This window comes from Brassica napus, chromosome C9 (assembly GCF_020379485.1).
Source record: "Brassica napus cultivar Da-Ae chromosome C9, Da-Ae, whole genome shotgun sequence".
In the NCBI taxonomy this organism is placed as follows: Eukaryota; Viridiplantae; Streptophyta; class Magnoliopsida; order Brassicales; family Brassicaceae; genus Brassica; species Brassica napus.
The window spans coordinates 25,017,818-25,035,165 of record NC_063452.1 but is presented as its reverse complement, the minus strand read 5'-3'; the positions used below and the strand labels follow the sequence as shown (position 1 = coordinate 25,035,165).

Here is a 17,348-nt window from a genome sequence, read left to right as displayed (position 1 = left end):
AAAGTGTTCCCTTATATATGGATTACAAAGAATAGGAAAAAGGAAATTATCCAAAACCTAATACAACATGAAATAGGAAAAGATCTAAAACAGATAAATGGAAACTTCCTAGATCTAAGGTCGGCCAAAGGATAGGCCGACTCTCTCTCCTCAGCCGTCGACTCTCTCTCCTCTTGGACACGGTCGTGGCTGGGCCTGGTCGTGGCTGGGCCTGGTCGTGGCCAGAGAAGCCATCTCTTCTTGTCTTGGTTAATGGCAATCCACATTGTTCATAACATTATTTAATTAATCAGTTTTGTTTGTTCTATGGTTTCTAACTATATTCGATGTCCGTGGGGCAGTCAACACGCGCTTTGGATACCTTTTCAGAACACATCGGTAAATGGGTTTCAACTTTCAAAAAGATTGTGAAAGAAACAATTCTATTTTATCCAAAATTGAAGCACATTGCCATTTTTATTTTATACTATCAATATGTCACAGACAGATACTGCTTCTGGTAACTTTCTGCGACCTGCACTATTTGATACATCCACTGATCCCCCTGTCCTCATCACTACTCTTCAGACACAAACAAACTAACAAACAAACAAAGAAACCAAAAAGAGGTTAGATTCCAGACATGAAGTTCGGGAAAGAATTTTCATCGCAGATGGTGCCGGAGTGGCACGAAGCTTACATGGATTACGAATATCTAAAATCTCTTTTAAAAGATATCACCAAATTCAAACGCAAAAACAATCCTCACGGCCAACATCTCCGCCGGAAGTCAACAGTTTACCGAACATTCAGCGGTTTACTCTCAAAATCGGGGAGAAGGAGACATCCCCACGGTGGTGCACCGATCAGTCCTTTTTCAGATTCGGACGACGACATCGAGGAAGGACTAAAAACAGCGCCCATTCTAGTCCATTCGGCGAGTCACGGATACGAGACAACGTTTCTGATGGCGGCGGAAGCAGGAGGAGAGTACGAGACGGTGTTTTTCCGGCGGTTAGACGACGAGTTCAACAAAGTGGAGAAGTTCTATAAGGAGAAAGTTGACGAAGTGATGAAAGATGCTGTGATGCTTAACAAACAGATGGATGCGCTAATCGCGTTTCGCGTGAAAGTGGAGCATCCTGATGGTTGGCCATGGAAGGAACGTACGGTGGAGATGACCCGTTTAGCTTCGGATGTCGATATTTCCACCGCGGCTGTCGCAGCTTCTACTCCCGCCGGAGCTAGATCCAGTAAGTAAACCTAACTCAAAAGTGCATGCTAGTGACTATCCCTTATATATTAAATGCATTCACGCTATAATAGACACATGGCAACCTCACAATGATTTGATAATAAATATGTTAATGTGTTCACACTATATTCATAAATATGTTCACACTATATATTTCGTATTTTTAATATAAAACTCACATGCATGGTTCCAATAAAACTTTGAATTTTTCGGTTCGAATCAAAACAAAAAAAGAATCAAAAGCTAAACTATATATATATATATATATTATTTTTATTGTTTACGGATAAAGTTGGACAAAATATTTATAAATTTTGATTTGATTCGTTATCCGTTTTGATTTGAACAAAAAACATGGATATCCATAACTCTACGAAGCAGATCAAATACTAAAATACAATATAAAAAAAAGCAAATCATAAATACCAATATTATTAGGAACAAATATCTAATTCGATCTGTTTTTTTTTACGTCAATTGGCCATTCTATTACTCAAGCTTGAGGTTGACTGGGTAACCAGACCGGAATAGAACAACCAATAAAATGTAACTTCCTATGGAAGGATCTAGCAGTCTTAGATCTGTTATATATATAACAGATCTAAGACTGCTAGATCCTTCCATAGGAAGTTACAGAATTATATATATATATGTTATATATATTATAGTTTATATAAGTTTTACAATATTTTATGAATTAAATTTATTATATTAGGTATTAAAATTTAAAAAGTTAAATAATATTTATTTTTATTTTTGTAATAAAATGTTATTATTAAAATTTTCAATTATTTTTAAAATTTTATTTTATCTACGAATCAAATCAGACATTCTTTAAAATTCAAAATCATTTCGGATATCAGAGTCACCGACTATCCATGTGGCTAAAGATTGAATCGACATGAATTTCTCCAAATACCCAGATATTCGATATGTGCCCACCTCTATTTACGGATACAATTTATTTTTCTTTATATGAAAAAAATTCACTAATGTCAAGGCCTTTTTAATTTTTAATTAATTTTAATTTTATTTTTCATGTATTATTTTGAACAAAAATATCATTTAATATTAATTAACGATATCTTTATATATTTGTCAACTATTTTTATATACTTTTATATAAACATGTACACTTTGATGTGAGCACCTTGTGACTAAGTATTTACCACAACTGAAATTTTTTTTTTTTTGGAAATTGAAATATTTTTTTCTTAATGCTTATTTCATTACTGACCAAATTGTAGTGAAATGATCTGTCTTAATAATTTTTTTTTCTTTTTCTTAAACTATTATCCGTTTACAAACTATGATATGAAACCATTGGTTCGACTTGACGAATATCAAAAATTCATAACATGAAAATAAACAAATAATAGTAATTTTTGGTTTTTACCCAAAAAACTAAAAAATCAAACATTCTAACCGAATAAACCAAAATAAATATTAATTTAAAATAATAGTTATATTTTAAGAGATTAAAAACCAAAATATAACTTAAAGCCGAGCCGATATCCAAATTAAACAGATTTAATGTGTTTTTATTGAAAATAACAAAACTAATAATCACTTTCCGCGCAATGCGCGGATTATTACCTAGTGTGTATTAAACGGTTTCAGATTAATGATTGATTCCGGTTACCTCACCGGTTTGTAACCGTACCGAATATCTAAACGGAATTAGTTGCAGCGACTATTTTCAGCTGTTACGTTAATGATTAATTCCAGTTTTATCAGACCATAACACTCAATCGCCAGATTTAAATTGATATTTGTATGGTTATATTGTAGTGAGTACTATTCTCACCGGTTTGATTTACTAATTAATTCCTGTTCTACCGAACCTAGAGGGCAAAACTGGAATACTTTTGGTTTGTTACGGTTTGATTAATGATTTAATTACGGTTATGTCGAAACACTATTATGTACCGAGTCACATAACTGAAATCTGATATATTTCAAATTCTGGTTTTGGTTGTAGTGAAACTTGGCGCTCAAGCTCTGGAAGCAATACAGGAAGGAGGATCGAGCAGCACTGGGAAATCCGACGAAGACGAACATGATGACGACGACGACAAGGAGAAGGAAGAAGAAAAAGTCGTTTACGACACAGCGGCCAGTGACACAAGTAGATTAAGTGCTGCAAGGCCATCTCCCATCGAGGTTTTGGACCGTGTCAAGATCAACAATACGAAAGAAACACCTCGGTCCACCATTAAATCCGTTCTAAAGCCCTCGAATCCGGAGCTCAAGTTTAGCCGATATAATCTGAAGAGAGTCGAGGAGAAACTCAGACGCGCTTTTGTCGAGTTCTACCACAAGCTTCGGCTACTAAAGAGCTACAGGTAAGTTCTTGAATTTTGGCTGATTTGATTCTGTGGAATCTTTTTTTTTTTGGGAACTTTATGATTAATTGTTTTGATATTTGATTGAGACATATGCAGCTTTTTGAATGTGTTGGCATTTTCGAAGATATTGAAGAAGTATGATAAAGTAAGTAAGAGGAATGCTACAAAGTCTTACATGAAAATGGTTGATAACTCTTACCTTGGTGGCTCTGATGAGGTAAAATGCCTTCTTTTCGGTTATGTTGCTTGGTTATGTCTCTCCTTAAATAAAAAAACTGGTCTTTCCACCATTGTCACAGGTTATTAGACTAATGGAGCGTGTTGAAGCTATGTTCATAAAGCATTTCACCAATGCTAACAGAACAAAAGGAATGAACATCTTGAGACCCAAAGCTAAAAGAGAGAGACATCGTATTACATTCTCCACAGGTACAAACATAATACTTGTCAGTTTTAAAAACTCAACTAATCAAACTTGAAGAAAGCCAGATAACTTGAAAATGAAACTTGATTGAGTCAGATACTCGTTTTATGGTTTATATATCGATGGGGTGAATAAATAAATTGCAGTCTCTTATATCTGTATTTATTTATCTAATCTATTAAATTAAAATCCTATTTTTATCTACTGATAAAAGATTGTTATTTAAGTTAGTCCTACTAGAATTGATTTATATCATAAAAATAATAATAACAATGCTATTACTCTAATCAGTTAGACATCACAATGAAAACAAACTGATAAAATTAAATGTAAACAAACCGGTTGTAATTAAACTTTTTGACTATACACGATTAAAGGTACATTTACATTGTATCATCTAATTTAGTCAAACCATAATGCATTAACAACCTGAGATTTTCTTCAACTAGATTTCTGAAACTGAATTTTACATAAGATTAGAACGTGCAATCATTCGTCTTGATTTGATCAAACAAACATAAGAGAAAATATTACCAGCGTATTAATGCGGGTTGGATCCTAGTATTAATTTTCTATTTAAGATAACTAAGATAACTATATTATCTATTAAAATGGGTTTTCCTAATCCTAATAGATTGTCGAAAGTCATTTTCAGAATAAAAAAACATTATGTTGTCTACTTCAGCTTATGCTAGTCAGTTTCTAATTTTGGGTTTCGGTTTTCAGGTTTCTTGGGAGGATGCATGTTCTCTCTAGTAGTGGCTCTATTCGCCATCATACGCACCAGGAACATTTTGCAGGAGGAAGGCCAAAAACAGTACATGAACACCATGTTCCCTCTTTACAGGTAAACCTGATTTGGTTCCATTCTTACTAATCTGTACTGACCATTTTAAGGTGAAAAATGTTTATTCAGATACATTCTGCCTTTTTTGTTCTTGCAGCTTGTTTGGCTTCATTGTGCTGCACATACTTATGTATGCTGCCAACATTTACTACTGGACAAGGTATCGAGTGAACTATTCATTCATATTCGGGTTCAAGCAAGGAACAGAACTTCGGTATAGACAAGTCCTACTTGTGGGCTTCAGCATCGGAGTTTTAGCCCTTCTTTGTGTTATTGCCAATCTGGACATGGACGTTGACCCCGAAACTAATGATTACAAAGGATTAACCGAACTTCTTCCTCTTATTCTGCTCATTGTAAGTCCATAAATCCAAACACCGGCTTTTGAATATATGACGTTATTGCTAACATGGTTTACTTTGGGATCTAGGGTCTGTTTATAGTTCTAGTCTTACCATTCAACATCTTCTACCGCTCGAGTCGCTTGTTCTTCCTCACATGCCTCTTTCACTGCCTTGCTGCTCCTCTTTACAAGGTAGAACATAAATTGTTGAATAATGATACAAAATATTTGATAATTGTATTTTTTACTTTTTTTTTTTTTTTTTTGCATTTGTCCTCATGCAGGTAACATTACCTGATTTCTTGCTGGGAGATCAGTTAACAAGTCAGGTGCAAGCTCTTAGAAGCGTCCAGTTTTACATATGCCACTACGGTTGGGGAGATTACAAACTCAGACAAAACACTTGCACTGACTCAGACACCTACAATGCTTTCTTATTCATTGTTGCTGTCGTCCCTTATGTCTGCCGTCTCCTTCAGGTACCTTCAGAAAAAAATCTAGCTGTCTGCTTCATTCATATTATAACATTTGCTGAATACTTGTGCAGTGCTTGAGACGTCTATTTGAAGAGAAAAACGCAGAACAAGGATACAATGGGATCAAGTACTTCTTGACGATAGTGGCTGTCTGCTTGAGGACAGCTTACAGTGTGGACAAGGATAATCAATTCGTGTGGAGAATGTTAGCCGGGATCTTCTCAGCTATTGCTGCCATTTTCTGTACTTACTGGGACTTAGTCTTGGACTGGGGTCTTCTCAACAGGACTTCTAAAAACCGTTGGCTCAGGGATAAACTCCTTATCCCGCAAAAGAAAGTTTACTTCATCGCAATGGTGAGAGCACTTACAAGCCCTCATCTTGATAGATCAAAACTGAATTTTCTAGTTCTAAAAAAAAAAAAAACAAAACTGTGCAGATCTTGAACGTCTTGCTTAGATTTGCGTGGGTGCAGACCGTGCTGGATTTCAACTTCTCCTTTATGCATAAACAGACGATGGTTGCTGTTGTAGCCAGTCTTGAGATTATCCGCCGTGGGATATGGAACTTCTTCAGGTTAGAGAACGAGCATTTGAACAATGTGGGAAAGTACAGAGCATTCAAGACGGTTCCATTACCGTTCAACTACGATGAGGATGACGACAAAGACAACTAGTTGTTCGATCTCTTGTCTTAAAATTGTGTAGTGTCAGATGCTTCAACTGAATTCATCCACATGGAGTAAGAAGAAGACCAGATTATACAATAGCCGAGCCATCAAGATCAAGGAGGAGATGTTAATCTCAGGGCATGTAAGAGCTTTTATAAAACTTGTGGTTAGTTCTAGAACTAGGACTTACTATTTGATTCTAGGCCGTTAAGCAATGTACACTGTATTTCTCAGTTTTTGATATCATTTCTCATGTATATGGAGACTAGAGAGGAAAGACACCTAAAGTAGAACTAAAAGGTGACTACTCTCAAAATATTATTGCATCAAGAAATCATAGAACAAAAAAAGTTTGATTGAAGGAAACATTCATGGGTATCATCTTTAGCAAAAAAAAACAACATTCATGGGTATCAAGAATCAGATATATGTTATGGAGTTTATTCTTTTTTTTTTTCATATGATAGATTTTATAAGATTAAACCGGGAGAAACATACACAAAGCCGGCAAAGATATTACCTTTCCGGAGCCATAAGCAGACATGGAGTTTATACTTTAAAGTTAAAACTTTTTTTGTGAATTCACGAAGTGGATCGTTCTTGTCAGATATTACACAAGACATTATATTCATTTCCTTACTTTCGAAAGACAATAATATTCATTGGCCTTGTACTTTCTACATCGTAATTTGTGAATACTTAAAACCCTGAAGATTTATCTATGGTAAAAATGAATGTGCCTTTTTCATTGGTAGAACTGTAGAAGTAAGAAACGTGTAGGTGCAGGTGCACAAAAAAGAGTAAAAAACGTGTTATATTTACTATGACTTTCTAAGTCCAAATAGATAGAGATCCACGTAGGTAACTTCAATCACAGAAGAATATATGGCGAGGTCAAACCAAGACCAAGATAATTGTACTATTTTACTTTTGTGAAACTAGAATAATTTATCGTTAAGATCGAAGTTTGAGATCTTCAACGAAGTTAGAAATTATTCAAGTAGCTAGTTTCTGAGCATGATAAAGCTAAGTGTGGACTGTACACGCTTTCTTATGTATTTATCAAACTGATGATATAATTAATTAGATGGTATAGGTACAATAAAATAAGCCAAGATATCGGTGCAAGGTGGACTGAAAAATATAATATGATACTAGGAATTTTGCTGCGCCATGCGCATAAATAGTAATTTTTAACATAACATTTTTTATTCCAAAAGAAAATTTTGATTTATATTTCAACATTATTAATTTATATTTTAACTTCAATTGTTATAAAAAATCATAAACGTATTTTTGTAATCTTATTTCTTTTGATTTGATATAACTATTTAAATTTTATTTTATTTAAATTTTAATAAAGATAAAATTAGATTTTATAAAAATAGTTTTAATTATATTATTGTGTTTAATGATTATTTATTTATATATATATATAAATAAATAAATAAATAAATGAATATATATATCTTCCCATATAATTTTAATTATATACATATATATATATATATATATATATATATATTTACATATAAATATAAATTCTAATAAATTTGAGACTTTGTTTGTTTTAGTTAAACTAAAATATTTTTTTGTTAATTTAAACGATGAAGATGAACAGATAAATTTAAATAATGTTTAAATATTTAACTATCAATATTTTTTTGGATTAGTGTTACTTTATTTAGTTTATTTTTATTAATATGAGATACATATATACATATATATTATTATTTTAATTGTGATATATGAATTATTAATATATTTAATAGTTTACCATAAATAAATATTTATATGGAAAATTGATATTAATGATGATATATGAGTTATTTTTATTACCATATTTAAAATCCCTACAAAAATATTTAAATTTTTATAAGGAAATTTTACATCTCACAATTAATATGATACCATGTCACTATTTTCTAAAACCATGTCATCTATTTTAAGTGCCATGTCATATTTTTTTCAGCGAAAATGATTGTAGTGACTAGATTAGTGGACAACAATATAATATAATAATACGGTCCAGCGATTTTGAGGGAGCTTCGACCTCAATATGGACCCGAATTTGAATCCCGCTAACTATTGGAAGCAAAATTTAACATCCGAGCTCCTCCAACGTCCGATGACCGAAGCGTCCGATAATACCGCAAATTTTGGACCCATCTCGGTGGAAGCCAAGATATACTGGATTATTTAACACTATATATTAATTCAATACCTTTTAGGTATAATGTGCTATGTTACATTTTAGATATTATCTATATTTATCTTTTAAGAGTAATGTGCTATGCAAGAAAGTATATTACATATTGTTAAATAAATATTTCTTCTTTATTTCTGTAAAAACATAAAATTCACTTGCAAGATATAGATTTTGTTTATATAAAATCGTTAAAATTGATACCATATTATTATTTACTAAACAATTTCAATATGATCAATAGATTACGAAAAATATATGATACATCTGCAATGTAATTTTTTTTTTAAAAAATAGAACACTTAAAATGGAAAACAAATAAAATTTTATAAAAAAGTAAAAATTAATACCGCGATACAATTGTATAACAAAATGATCACACATCTAAAAATATATAATGTTCACATGGAAAACAAAAATCAACATAAATAAAAACACTAACACATGCGCGGATGCGCATATCAAGCTCTAGTCTATATTATTAAAGTAGAAGTCTCAACTTTTTTCATGTGTAATTTTTAAGTTGGACCCTCTCTTAAAAAATTATTAAATATATTTTGTTATTAAACTAATATTATTACACTTAATTATTTATTTGTTTATTAAATCATGATTTATTTCCACTTAATTGTTTATTTTCATAGACAAGAACATCAATTTTTTAACACTGTTTAGTTACAAGCCATAAGAAAGCAAAGTTCAAACAACCATCTCTTAAAAAAATTAAATAAATTAAAAAAAATCATCAGTAGGTGACATAAAAAGCTCAAAAGAGCATATAGAAAAAATCCACCAAAAAATGAAATGGTGCCAACCAACAAACTGGTTTTTGTACTAATTCTCAAGGTGTGAACCTTACTGATCAGCTTCCTCACTGGGGAGTTGTTGCAGCCAAAGAGAACATGACGAGCCAGAGGGCTATGATCTCTGATCTCTTACCGCTTCGACTCTATTTTACAAGTGAAAGTAATGCGATGGATACAAAATAAAATAATGAGCATGAACGAAAGAGTCCATCAAGATGATACGGTAATGTCGCATGTTTGCCATCGATATGAAATATCCAAAATTAGAGGCCAAACTGTAAAAGCATAAGCTCAGATCCTTGAAACAAGCTCTTCTTTTATCCACAACTAGGTGTTTTCCTGCACCATGTGCTGTAATTTTTTTAAAATCTAATTTATATTTAAAAATAAATTTTATTAAATATTATAGATTTTACTATTTTCTTACTAATATTTAATATAGATTTGATATATATTAAATCAATTTGTATAAAACTAATAAGAATAATATAAAATTGTATAATTATCAAATATTTAACCGAAACAATATTTATAAAATTTGTAGATATATAAGACTAATGATCTTACGATTAGATATTTAAATTTTTAAGAAATTGTAGAAATTTTTGAAAGTTTTAGTAATACAAATTGTATAAGTATACAAAATAATAGTATTTCAAAATTTGAAGTGTTATATATGAATTTTTTTTTATAGATGATGTATGATCTATTACCATATTTTTAAAAAGTTTACCAAAAAGAAATATCAATATTAAATGTAATATATGAATTATTACCATATTCTAATAAGTTTGCCAAAAATATAAATCAACATTAAATGAAATTATCCATGTCATATTTTTCCGGAAGTCATGTCATCAATTTCAGTAGCCATGTCATATTTGTTTTGTGAAATTGATTGTAGAAAGGACATGTGGCAAAATTACTTCGCAAATATAGTCTAGGGGATAGCGGTTTGCGAAGAACTCAAATTTTAAGGATCGGTTTCTATAAGATAATTCCCGCCAATTCTGACCTATGATAGCCTAACAGTAGCTATTAAGTTATTAACAAAGAGAGAAAATAACCTACCACCTAAACGTTGAGGAGGTTAAGTAAATCAACAAAACACCAAAACCGTCATTCTACAAGAATCTGGAACTTAACGGGAAAACCGTCACTTCACCACGAGCCAGAAAATCTTAAAAACTCTGGTCAGAATCCATATAGAAACCTGAGTAGACAAACACACACTGCCACACCGAAATAGTATTCGTCGAAAATCATCGGATCTGCTCGTAAGATCTGACCCAAAAATGATCAAAATAATCTCACCACGACCACAAAACGCAGATAGATAATACAAGAAGATAACAAAGAAGAACAAAAGATATGAGAAGAATAAAAAAGAAAAATTGTTGATTTCCGGCGACTGCGCGTCCGAGCCGCCAGAGAGAAGAGAGATTAGAGTTTTGGTCTTTTTTTCTTTTCTGTTTTTTTCTCTTACTATCATGATAAGAACATCAATTATGCCTTCAGTAACTCCCTAAGCTTGTGGTGTTAAAAAAAAATATAAGTTTGTTTTTATAATTTTTTCACTCTCTGAGATTTTGATTTTTTCAAAGGAATTCATTCGGAGAACTTGGCAAGAATACCAAAAAGAAAATTCAGTTTCTGAAGTTCCTGTTGGTTTTAAATAAAAATACGTTTAGTTTTAGAAATTATTTCTGTTTATATTACTCCATTGAAATGTTATTTAAGTTTTCGAGAGCTCACATATTTTCTAATACTTCCACACGTTTTTTTTTTGGACGAAAGAAAAAAATTGAATGACTATAAAGACTAACTGAGACCATATTGTTTTTGAAAAGTAGATAACAAGAAAACGAATTGCCAAAATAAAGAGTTAAATCATCTAGTAATGAACTAAATTCCAGACCTTGCTTCGACTTAGGAGACTACTTTAGGTATAGAGAAAATAGAGCTAGCACAATCCCAGTGTTCCATGTGATAGTGAACTTTATATGGCGGATATTCTGTTCGGTTTTGGATAGGAACCATTTGGTTCTGGATATATCGAATAAATTATTTGTATATCCAATAGATACTAATGAGATTTTGGTTCGGTTTCAGGTACCCGTTTAATATATAATTTATTATATATACAAAATATATTAGTTAACATGTTAGTTTAAGTGGTCTAGTGGTTATACACTTACATATTTGTCAATCTAACCAGATTTTGAATCAATAAAATGCTAGTTTTGTAAGTATTTAATTTTAATCTAAAAATACCACATCTATATAATATAAGAGAGTCCTTAAAAGATAATATGATTTGGTGGTTATGATGATCTCATTCTTCTTATCCACCCGAGTTTGACTGGGTTTGACAACATTTTACCTTATTTCAGAAAATTGAAACTTGTTTTTTTGGATACTCGAATACCCTTTTGATTCTCAATCCGAATTCAGTTTCGGGTAATTCGGTTTGGTTTTTTTTGGTTCCGGTTTGTTTGCCCATGATTATGGTGGATCTAGTTAATGTCATCTCATATTAACTCAAACTGCGACGTTCTTTTCTTCTACTATTAAAAGACTCGTTAATGTCACTTTTTTTTGGTCCGCCTCATGGAGAACTCTATTAATGGGCCCTCTGACGAATTTAATGCACTAATTCGTTTTTTATAATTTGGTCGATTAGATTAAATCTAAATTAGTTTTTTAATACAGTAGCAACTATATAAACCTCATGTGCACTTTAAAAAAATAATAAAAAGGTGGCTATAAAAAGGCTACTAACTCCAATTTCTCAATCTTTTTATTTGAATAATTCGGATTACTATCGAAATTTTATTTTAAAATAATCAGCTTTGCCTATTCTATTCGTTTCTAAATATGTTTGATGTCCGTGGGGGCAGTTCCCACGCGCTTTGGTTAACTTTTTCTGAAAACATTGGTGAATGGGTTTCCACTTTCAACAACTTTCAACCATATCAAAAATTGATACACATTGCCATTTTTATTTAAATCAATACATAATGAAACATAGATACTGCGACCTGTCACTGATTAACACATCCCTATAAGTACTCCTGTTTTCTTAACCACTCTTCAGACACAGAAACAACAAAGGAAACCGGAACTAATGAAGTTCGGGAAAGAATTTTCGTCGCAGATGGTGCCGGAGTGGCACGAAGCTTACATGGACTACAATCATCTCAAATCTCTTCTAAAAGATATCGTCAAATTCAAACGCAAAAACAACCCTCCCCAGGGTCACGGCCATCATCTCCACCGGAAGCTGACTATTTACCGAACATTCAGCGGTTTACTGGCAAAGTCGGGGAGAAAGAGACATCCCCACGGCCACGGTGGTGTACAGATCGGTCCATTTTCAGATTCGGACGACGACATCGAGGAAGGAATAAAATCGGCGCCGATTCTGGTCCACTCGGCGAGTCACGGATACGAGACGACGTTTCTGATGGCGGCGGAGGAAGGAGGAGAGTACGAGACGGTGTTTTTCCGGCGGTTAGACGACGAGTTCAACAAAGTGGAGAAGTTTTATAAAGAGAAAGTTGAAGAAGTGATGAAAGAAGCTGTGATGCTTAACAAACAGATGGATGCGCTGATCGCGTTTAGGGTGAAAGTGGAGCATCCTGATGGTTGGCCGTGGGAGGTGCGGACGGTGGAGATGACTCGTTTAGCTTCTAATGTCTCTATTTCCGCCGCCGCCGTCGCAGCTTCTACTCCCGCCGGTGCTAGATCCAGTAAGTAACCTAACTTAGTGAGTCGGTGATGTGCATTCTAATCGGTTTTATCGAACCGTAACTGTACGGAATCGCTAAATTGAAAGTGATAGCTTGATAATTGATTCCGATTTTCACGGACCGTAACACCGGATGGATTGAAATTGATTTTTTTTTTTCTGGTTATATTGATTATAAATTTCGGCTATGTAGAATTGTTATGTACCGAGGCCTGCGACAGATGGGGGTATCCGGGTAATTTTTAAGTATCCGGATCTTTATCCGGCGGATTCATAATTTTACTATCTTTATCTGGATCTGGGTGTCGGATATCCTTCTAAAATTTGTAATATCCGGCGGGTATCTGGATTTGGATCTTTAAAATAAATAAAAAATAATATTAATATATATAAAATATTAAAAATAATTTAAAAATAAATATATATAATGTTTTTAATTATTTCTATGTATAATATTACAAAATTTACATAAACTTTATATACACTATTATAAAAATAAAAATATATTAAATAAAATTAATTTTAATATATAGATATTACTATTTTTAAAATAGTTATTAATAAAACTTAAAGATCCGGTCCGGATTAAAAAATTAAAATATCTGGATCCGGTTTTGACGGATCCAACATTTTACTATCCGGATTCGGCCCCTCTGGATATTCGGATTTTCGAAAGGGATTCGAATCGAATCTCGGATCCAATCTGGATCTCGGATAAAAGTCGCAGGCCTACCGAGTAATATTATTGAGCCTTGATTATTTCGAATTTATGTCGAATTACCTAACTTAGTGAGTTGAGTCCGTGACTGTGCATTCTCACCGGTTTGATTCTCGGGTTTATAGAACCGTGACCCCTACTAAATTTCTAAATTGACATCTTTTTGTTGAACCGACTAGCGACAGCTGTTAAATTGATGATTGCTTCCGGATTTATCTGACAGTGACACAGTGGCCACATTTAAAATGATTTTTTTCTCTCTCTCTCTCTGGTTATATATTTCTTCGGTTTGATAAATGATTGATTCGGTTTTATCGAACCATTGTAAACCGAATCACTCAAAATTTCATGTGATTTATTTCAAATGCCGGTTTTGGTTGCAGTGAAACTTGGAGCACAAGCTTTGGAAGCAATACAGGAAGGAGGATCAAGTAAAGCTGGTAAATCCGACGAAGACGAAGATGAAGATGATGTGGAGAAAGAAGAAGATAAAGTCGTTTACGAGGACATAAGTAGGCTAAACGCTGCAAGACCATCTTCCATCGAGGTTTTGGACCGTGTCAAGATCAACAATACGAAAGAAACACCTCGTTCCACAATTAAACACGTTCTAAAGTCCTCGGACCCGGAGCTCAAGTTCAGCAGAGATAACCTGAGAAGAGTCGAGGAGAAGCTCAGACGCGCCTTCGTCGAGTTCTACCAGAAGCTTAGGCTACTCAAAAGCTACAGCTTCTTGAATGTGTTAGCGTTTTCCAAGATATTGAAGAAGTATGATAAGGTCACTTCGAGGAATGCTACAAAGTCTTACATGAAAATGATTGATAACTCTTACCTTGGTGGCTCTGATGAGGTAAAGAAAGAAGAATGTCTTCTTTTCAGTACACTTGATTGAGATCATTCATTCTTATTATGTATCTTGTAAATAACTGATCTTCTCTTGCTCCTCCTCTATTGTCGTCACAGGTTATTAGACTAATGGAGCGTGTTGAAGCTACGTTCATAAAGCATTTCACCAATGCTAATAGAACAAAAGGAATGAACATCTTGAGACCTCAAGCTAAAAGAGAGAGACATCGTATTACATTCTCCACAGGTATACTCATATTTTATACTACCTCAAAACATTTTTATATGGTTTGTATATTAATTGTGGAATAAATAAATTATAACCTCTTAAATCCGTATTTATACTACCTCAAAATGATTTTTTTTTTTTCTCTTTTGGAGAACACCTAGATTTAAGAAACTTCCAATTTTATGTTGTCTCCTTCAGCCTATGCTTGTCAGGTTCTAATTTTGGATTTCTGTTTTTTAGGTTTCTTGGGTGGATGCATGTTTTCTCTAGTTGTAGCTCTCTTCGCCATCATACGCACCCGGAACATATTGCAGGAGGATGGCCACAAAAAGTACATGAACACCATGTTCCCTCTTTACAGGTAATCACTACTTAGTCTCTATATCTACTAATCTGTACCGAACATTTTAAGGTGGAAAACTGTTTGTTTAGATACACTCTGCCTTCTTTGTTGTTCTTGCAGCTTGTTTGGGTTCATTGTACTGCACATACTCATGTATGCTGCCAACATTTACTACTGGACGAGGTATCGAGTGAACTATTCATTCATATTCGGGTTCAAGCAAGGAACAGAACTTCGCTATAGACAAGTCCTACTTGTGGGCTTCAGCATTGGTGTTTTGGCCCTTCTTTGTGTCATTGCCAATCTTGACATGGAGGTTGATCCTGAAACTAATGATTACAAAGCATTAACCGAACTTCTTCCTCTTATCCTCCTCATTGTAAGTCCATAAATTTTTTTAAACAACCAGCTTGTGAATATATGACATTATTGCTAACATGTTTTACTTTGTGATCTAGGTTATGTTTATAGTTCTAGTCTTACCATTCAACATCTTCTACCGCTCGAGTCGCTTGTTCTTCCTCACATGCCTCTTTCATTGCCTTGCTGCTCCTCTCTACAAGGTAGAACAGAAACTAAAAGGATCTCACTGATGATGATAAAAATAAAAGGCTCGTCTTAAATCTTGATATTTTTTTTTGCCTTTATTCTCATGCAGGTAACTTTACCTGATTTCTTGTTGGGAGATCAGTTAACAAGTCAGGTGCAAGCTCTAAGAAGCGTCCAGTTTTACATATGTCACTACGGTTGGGGAGATTACAAACTCAGACAAAACACTTGCACTGACTCTGACACCTACAATGCTTTCTTATTCATTGTTGCTGTCGTCCCTTATGTCTGCCGTCTCCTTCAGGTACCTTCAGAAAAAAATCTAGCTGTCTGTTTCATTCATATTATAACATTTGCTTAAAACATGATCTCTATGCAGTGCTTGAGACGTCTATTTGAAGAGAAAAACGCAGAACAAGGATACAATGGCATAAAGTACTTCTTGACAATAGTGGCTGTCTGCTTAAGGACAGCTTATAGTGTGGACAAGGATAATCAATTTGTGTGGAGAATGTTAGCTGGGATCTTCTCAGCTATTGCTGCCATTTTCTGTACTTACTGGGACTTAGTCTTGGACTGGGGTCTTCTCAACAGGACTTCTAAAAACCGTTGGCTCAGGGATAAACTCCTTATCCCGCAAAAGAAAGTTTACTTCATCGCAATGGTGCACTTATAAGCCCTCATCTTAATAGATCAAAACTGATTTTTCTAGTTCTAAAAAAAAAACAAAACTGTGCAGATCTTGAACGTCTTGCTTAGATTTGCGTGGGTGCAGACCGTGCTGGATTTCAACTTCTCCTTTATGCATAAACAGACGATGGTTGCTGTTGTAGCCAGTCTTGAGATTATCCGCCGTGGGATATGGAACTTCTTCAGGTTAGAGAACGAGCATTTGAACAATGTGGGAAAGTACAGAGCATTCAAGACGGTTCCATTACCGTTCAACTACGATGAGGATGACGACAAAGACAACTAGTTGTTCGATCTCTTGTCTTGAAACTGTCTAGTGTCAGATTATTCAACTATATTCATTCACATGGAGTAAGAAAGAAGACTGGGTATACAAAAGCTGACCCATCAAAGATCAAGAAGGAGATGTTAGTCTCAGTGGCTTGTGAGTTTTGTTTTTTAAACGTTGTGGTTAGTTCTAGGACGAGGAGTTACTATCTAGTTGAGGGGAGGCAGAAAATCCATTAAGCAATGATGTACTATGTATTTCTCGTTTTGAGTTTATTTTTTTAATATCATAAGTTTCTCATGTATATAGAGATGAAAGAAACCAAGAAACAGAACTAAAAACTGACCACTCCCTAATATTATTGCATCAAGAAAAATACTCAAAAGGTTTCCCTGAAGGAAACATTAATGGGTATTGAGAAAATAAGTACCTTTAAACAGTTTGAGTATCTTTTTAGGCCAAGGTTGCTTAGTTGAAACAGTGTCCTTTTGTTTGTTCTTCAGCTGAAAATGGATCAGTTTGATACGTTGAATCAAGAATCCTCTCGTTGCTATAGACATATGCTGAAGAATCAGGTGGTTGCCGACAGATAAAACTTTT

General features: G+C 33.7%; 2 protein-coding genes across 2 annotated transcripts; both read left to right on the top strand.

Moving 5' to 3' along the window:
- Positions 1 to 340: 340 nt before the first annotated feature.
- On the top strand, positions 341 to 7,194 carry LOC106416374 (phosphate transporter PHO1 homolog 5-like). The gene is made up of 10 exons (XM_048768555.1): positions 341 to 1,232; positions 3,216 to 3,579; positions 3,679 to 3,799; positions 3,882 to 4,011; positions 4,733 to 4,853; positions 4,951 to 5,209; positions 5,284 to 5,388; positions 5,481 to 5,675; positions 5,744 to 6,028; positions 6,112 to 7,194. Exons 1-10 carry the CDS (start codon positions 623 to 625, stop codon positions 6,346 to 6,348), a joined length of 2,427 nt encoding a protein of 808 aa, XP_048624512.1. The 5' UTR covers positions 341 to 622; the 3' UTR covers positions 6,349 to 7,194.
- Positions 7,195 to 12,341: 5,147 nt separating this feature from the next.
- LOC106416373 (phosphate transporter PHO1 homolog 5) lies at positions 12,342 to 17,052 on the top strand. The gene is made up of 9 exons (XM_048768554.1): positions 12,342 to 13,106; positions 14,207 to 14,673; positions 14,787 to 14,916; positions 15,139 to 15,259; positions 15,362 to 15,620; positions 15,700 to 15,804; positions 15,900 to 16,094; positions 16,170 to 16,454; positions 16,530 to 17,052. Exons 1-9 carry the CDS (start codon positions 12,482 to 12,484, stop codon positions 16,764 to 16,766), a joined length of 2,424 nt encoding a protein of 807 aa, XP_048624511.1. The 5' UTR covers positions 12,342 to 12,481; the 3' UTR covers positions 16,767 to 17,052.
- The last annotated feature ends 296 nt before the right edge of the window (positions 17,053 to 17,348 follow it).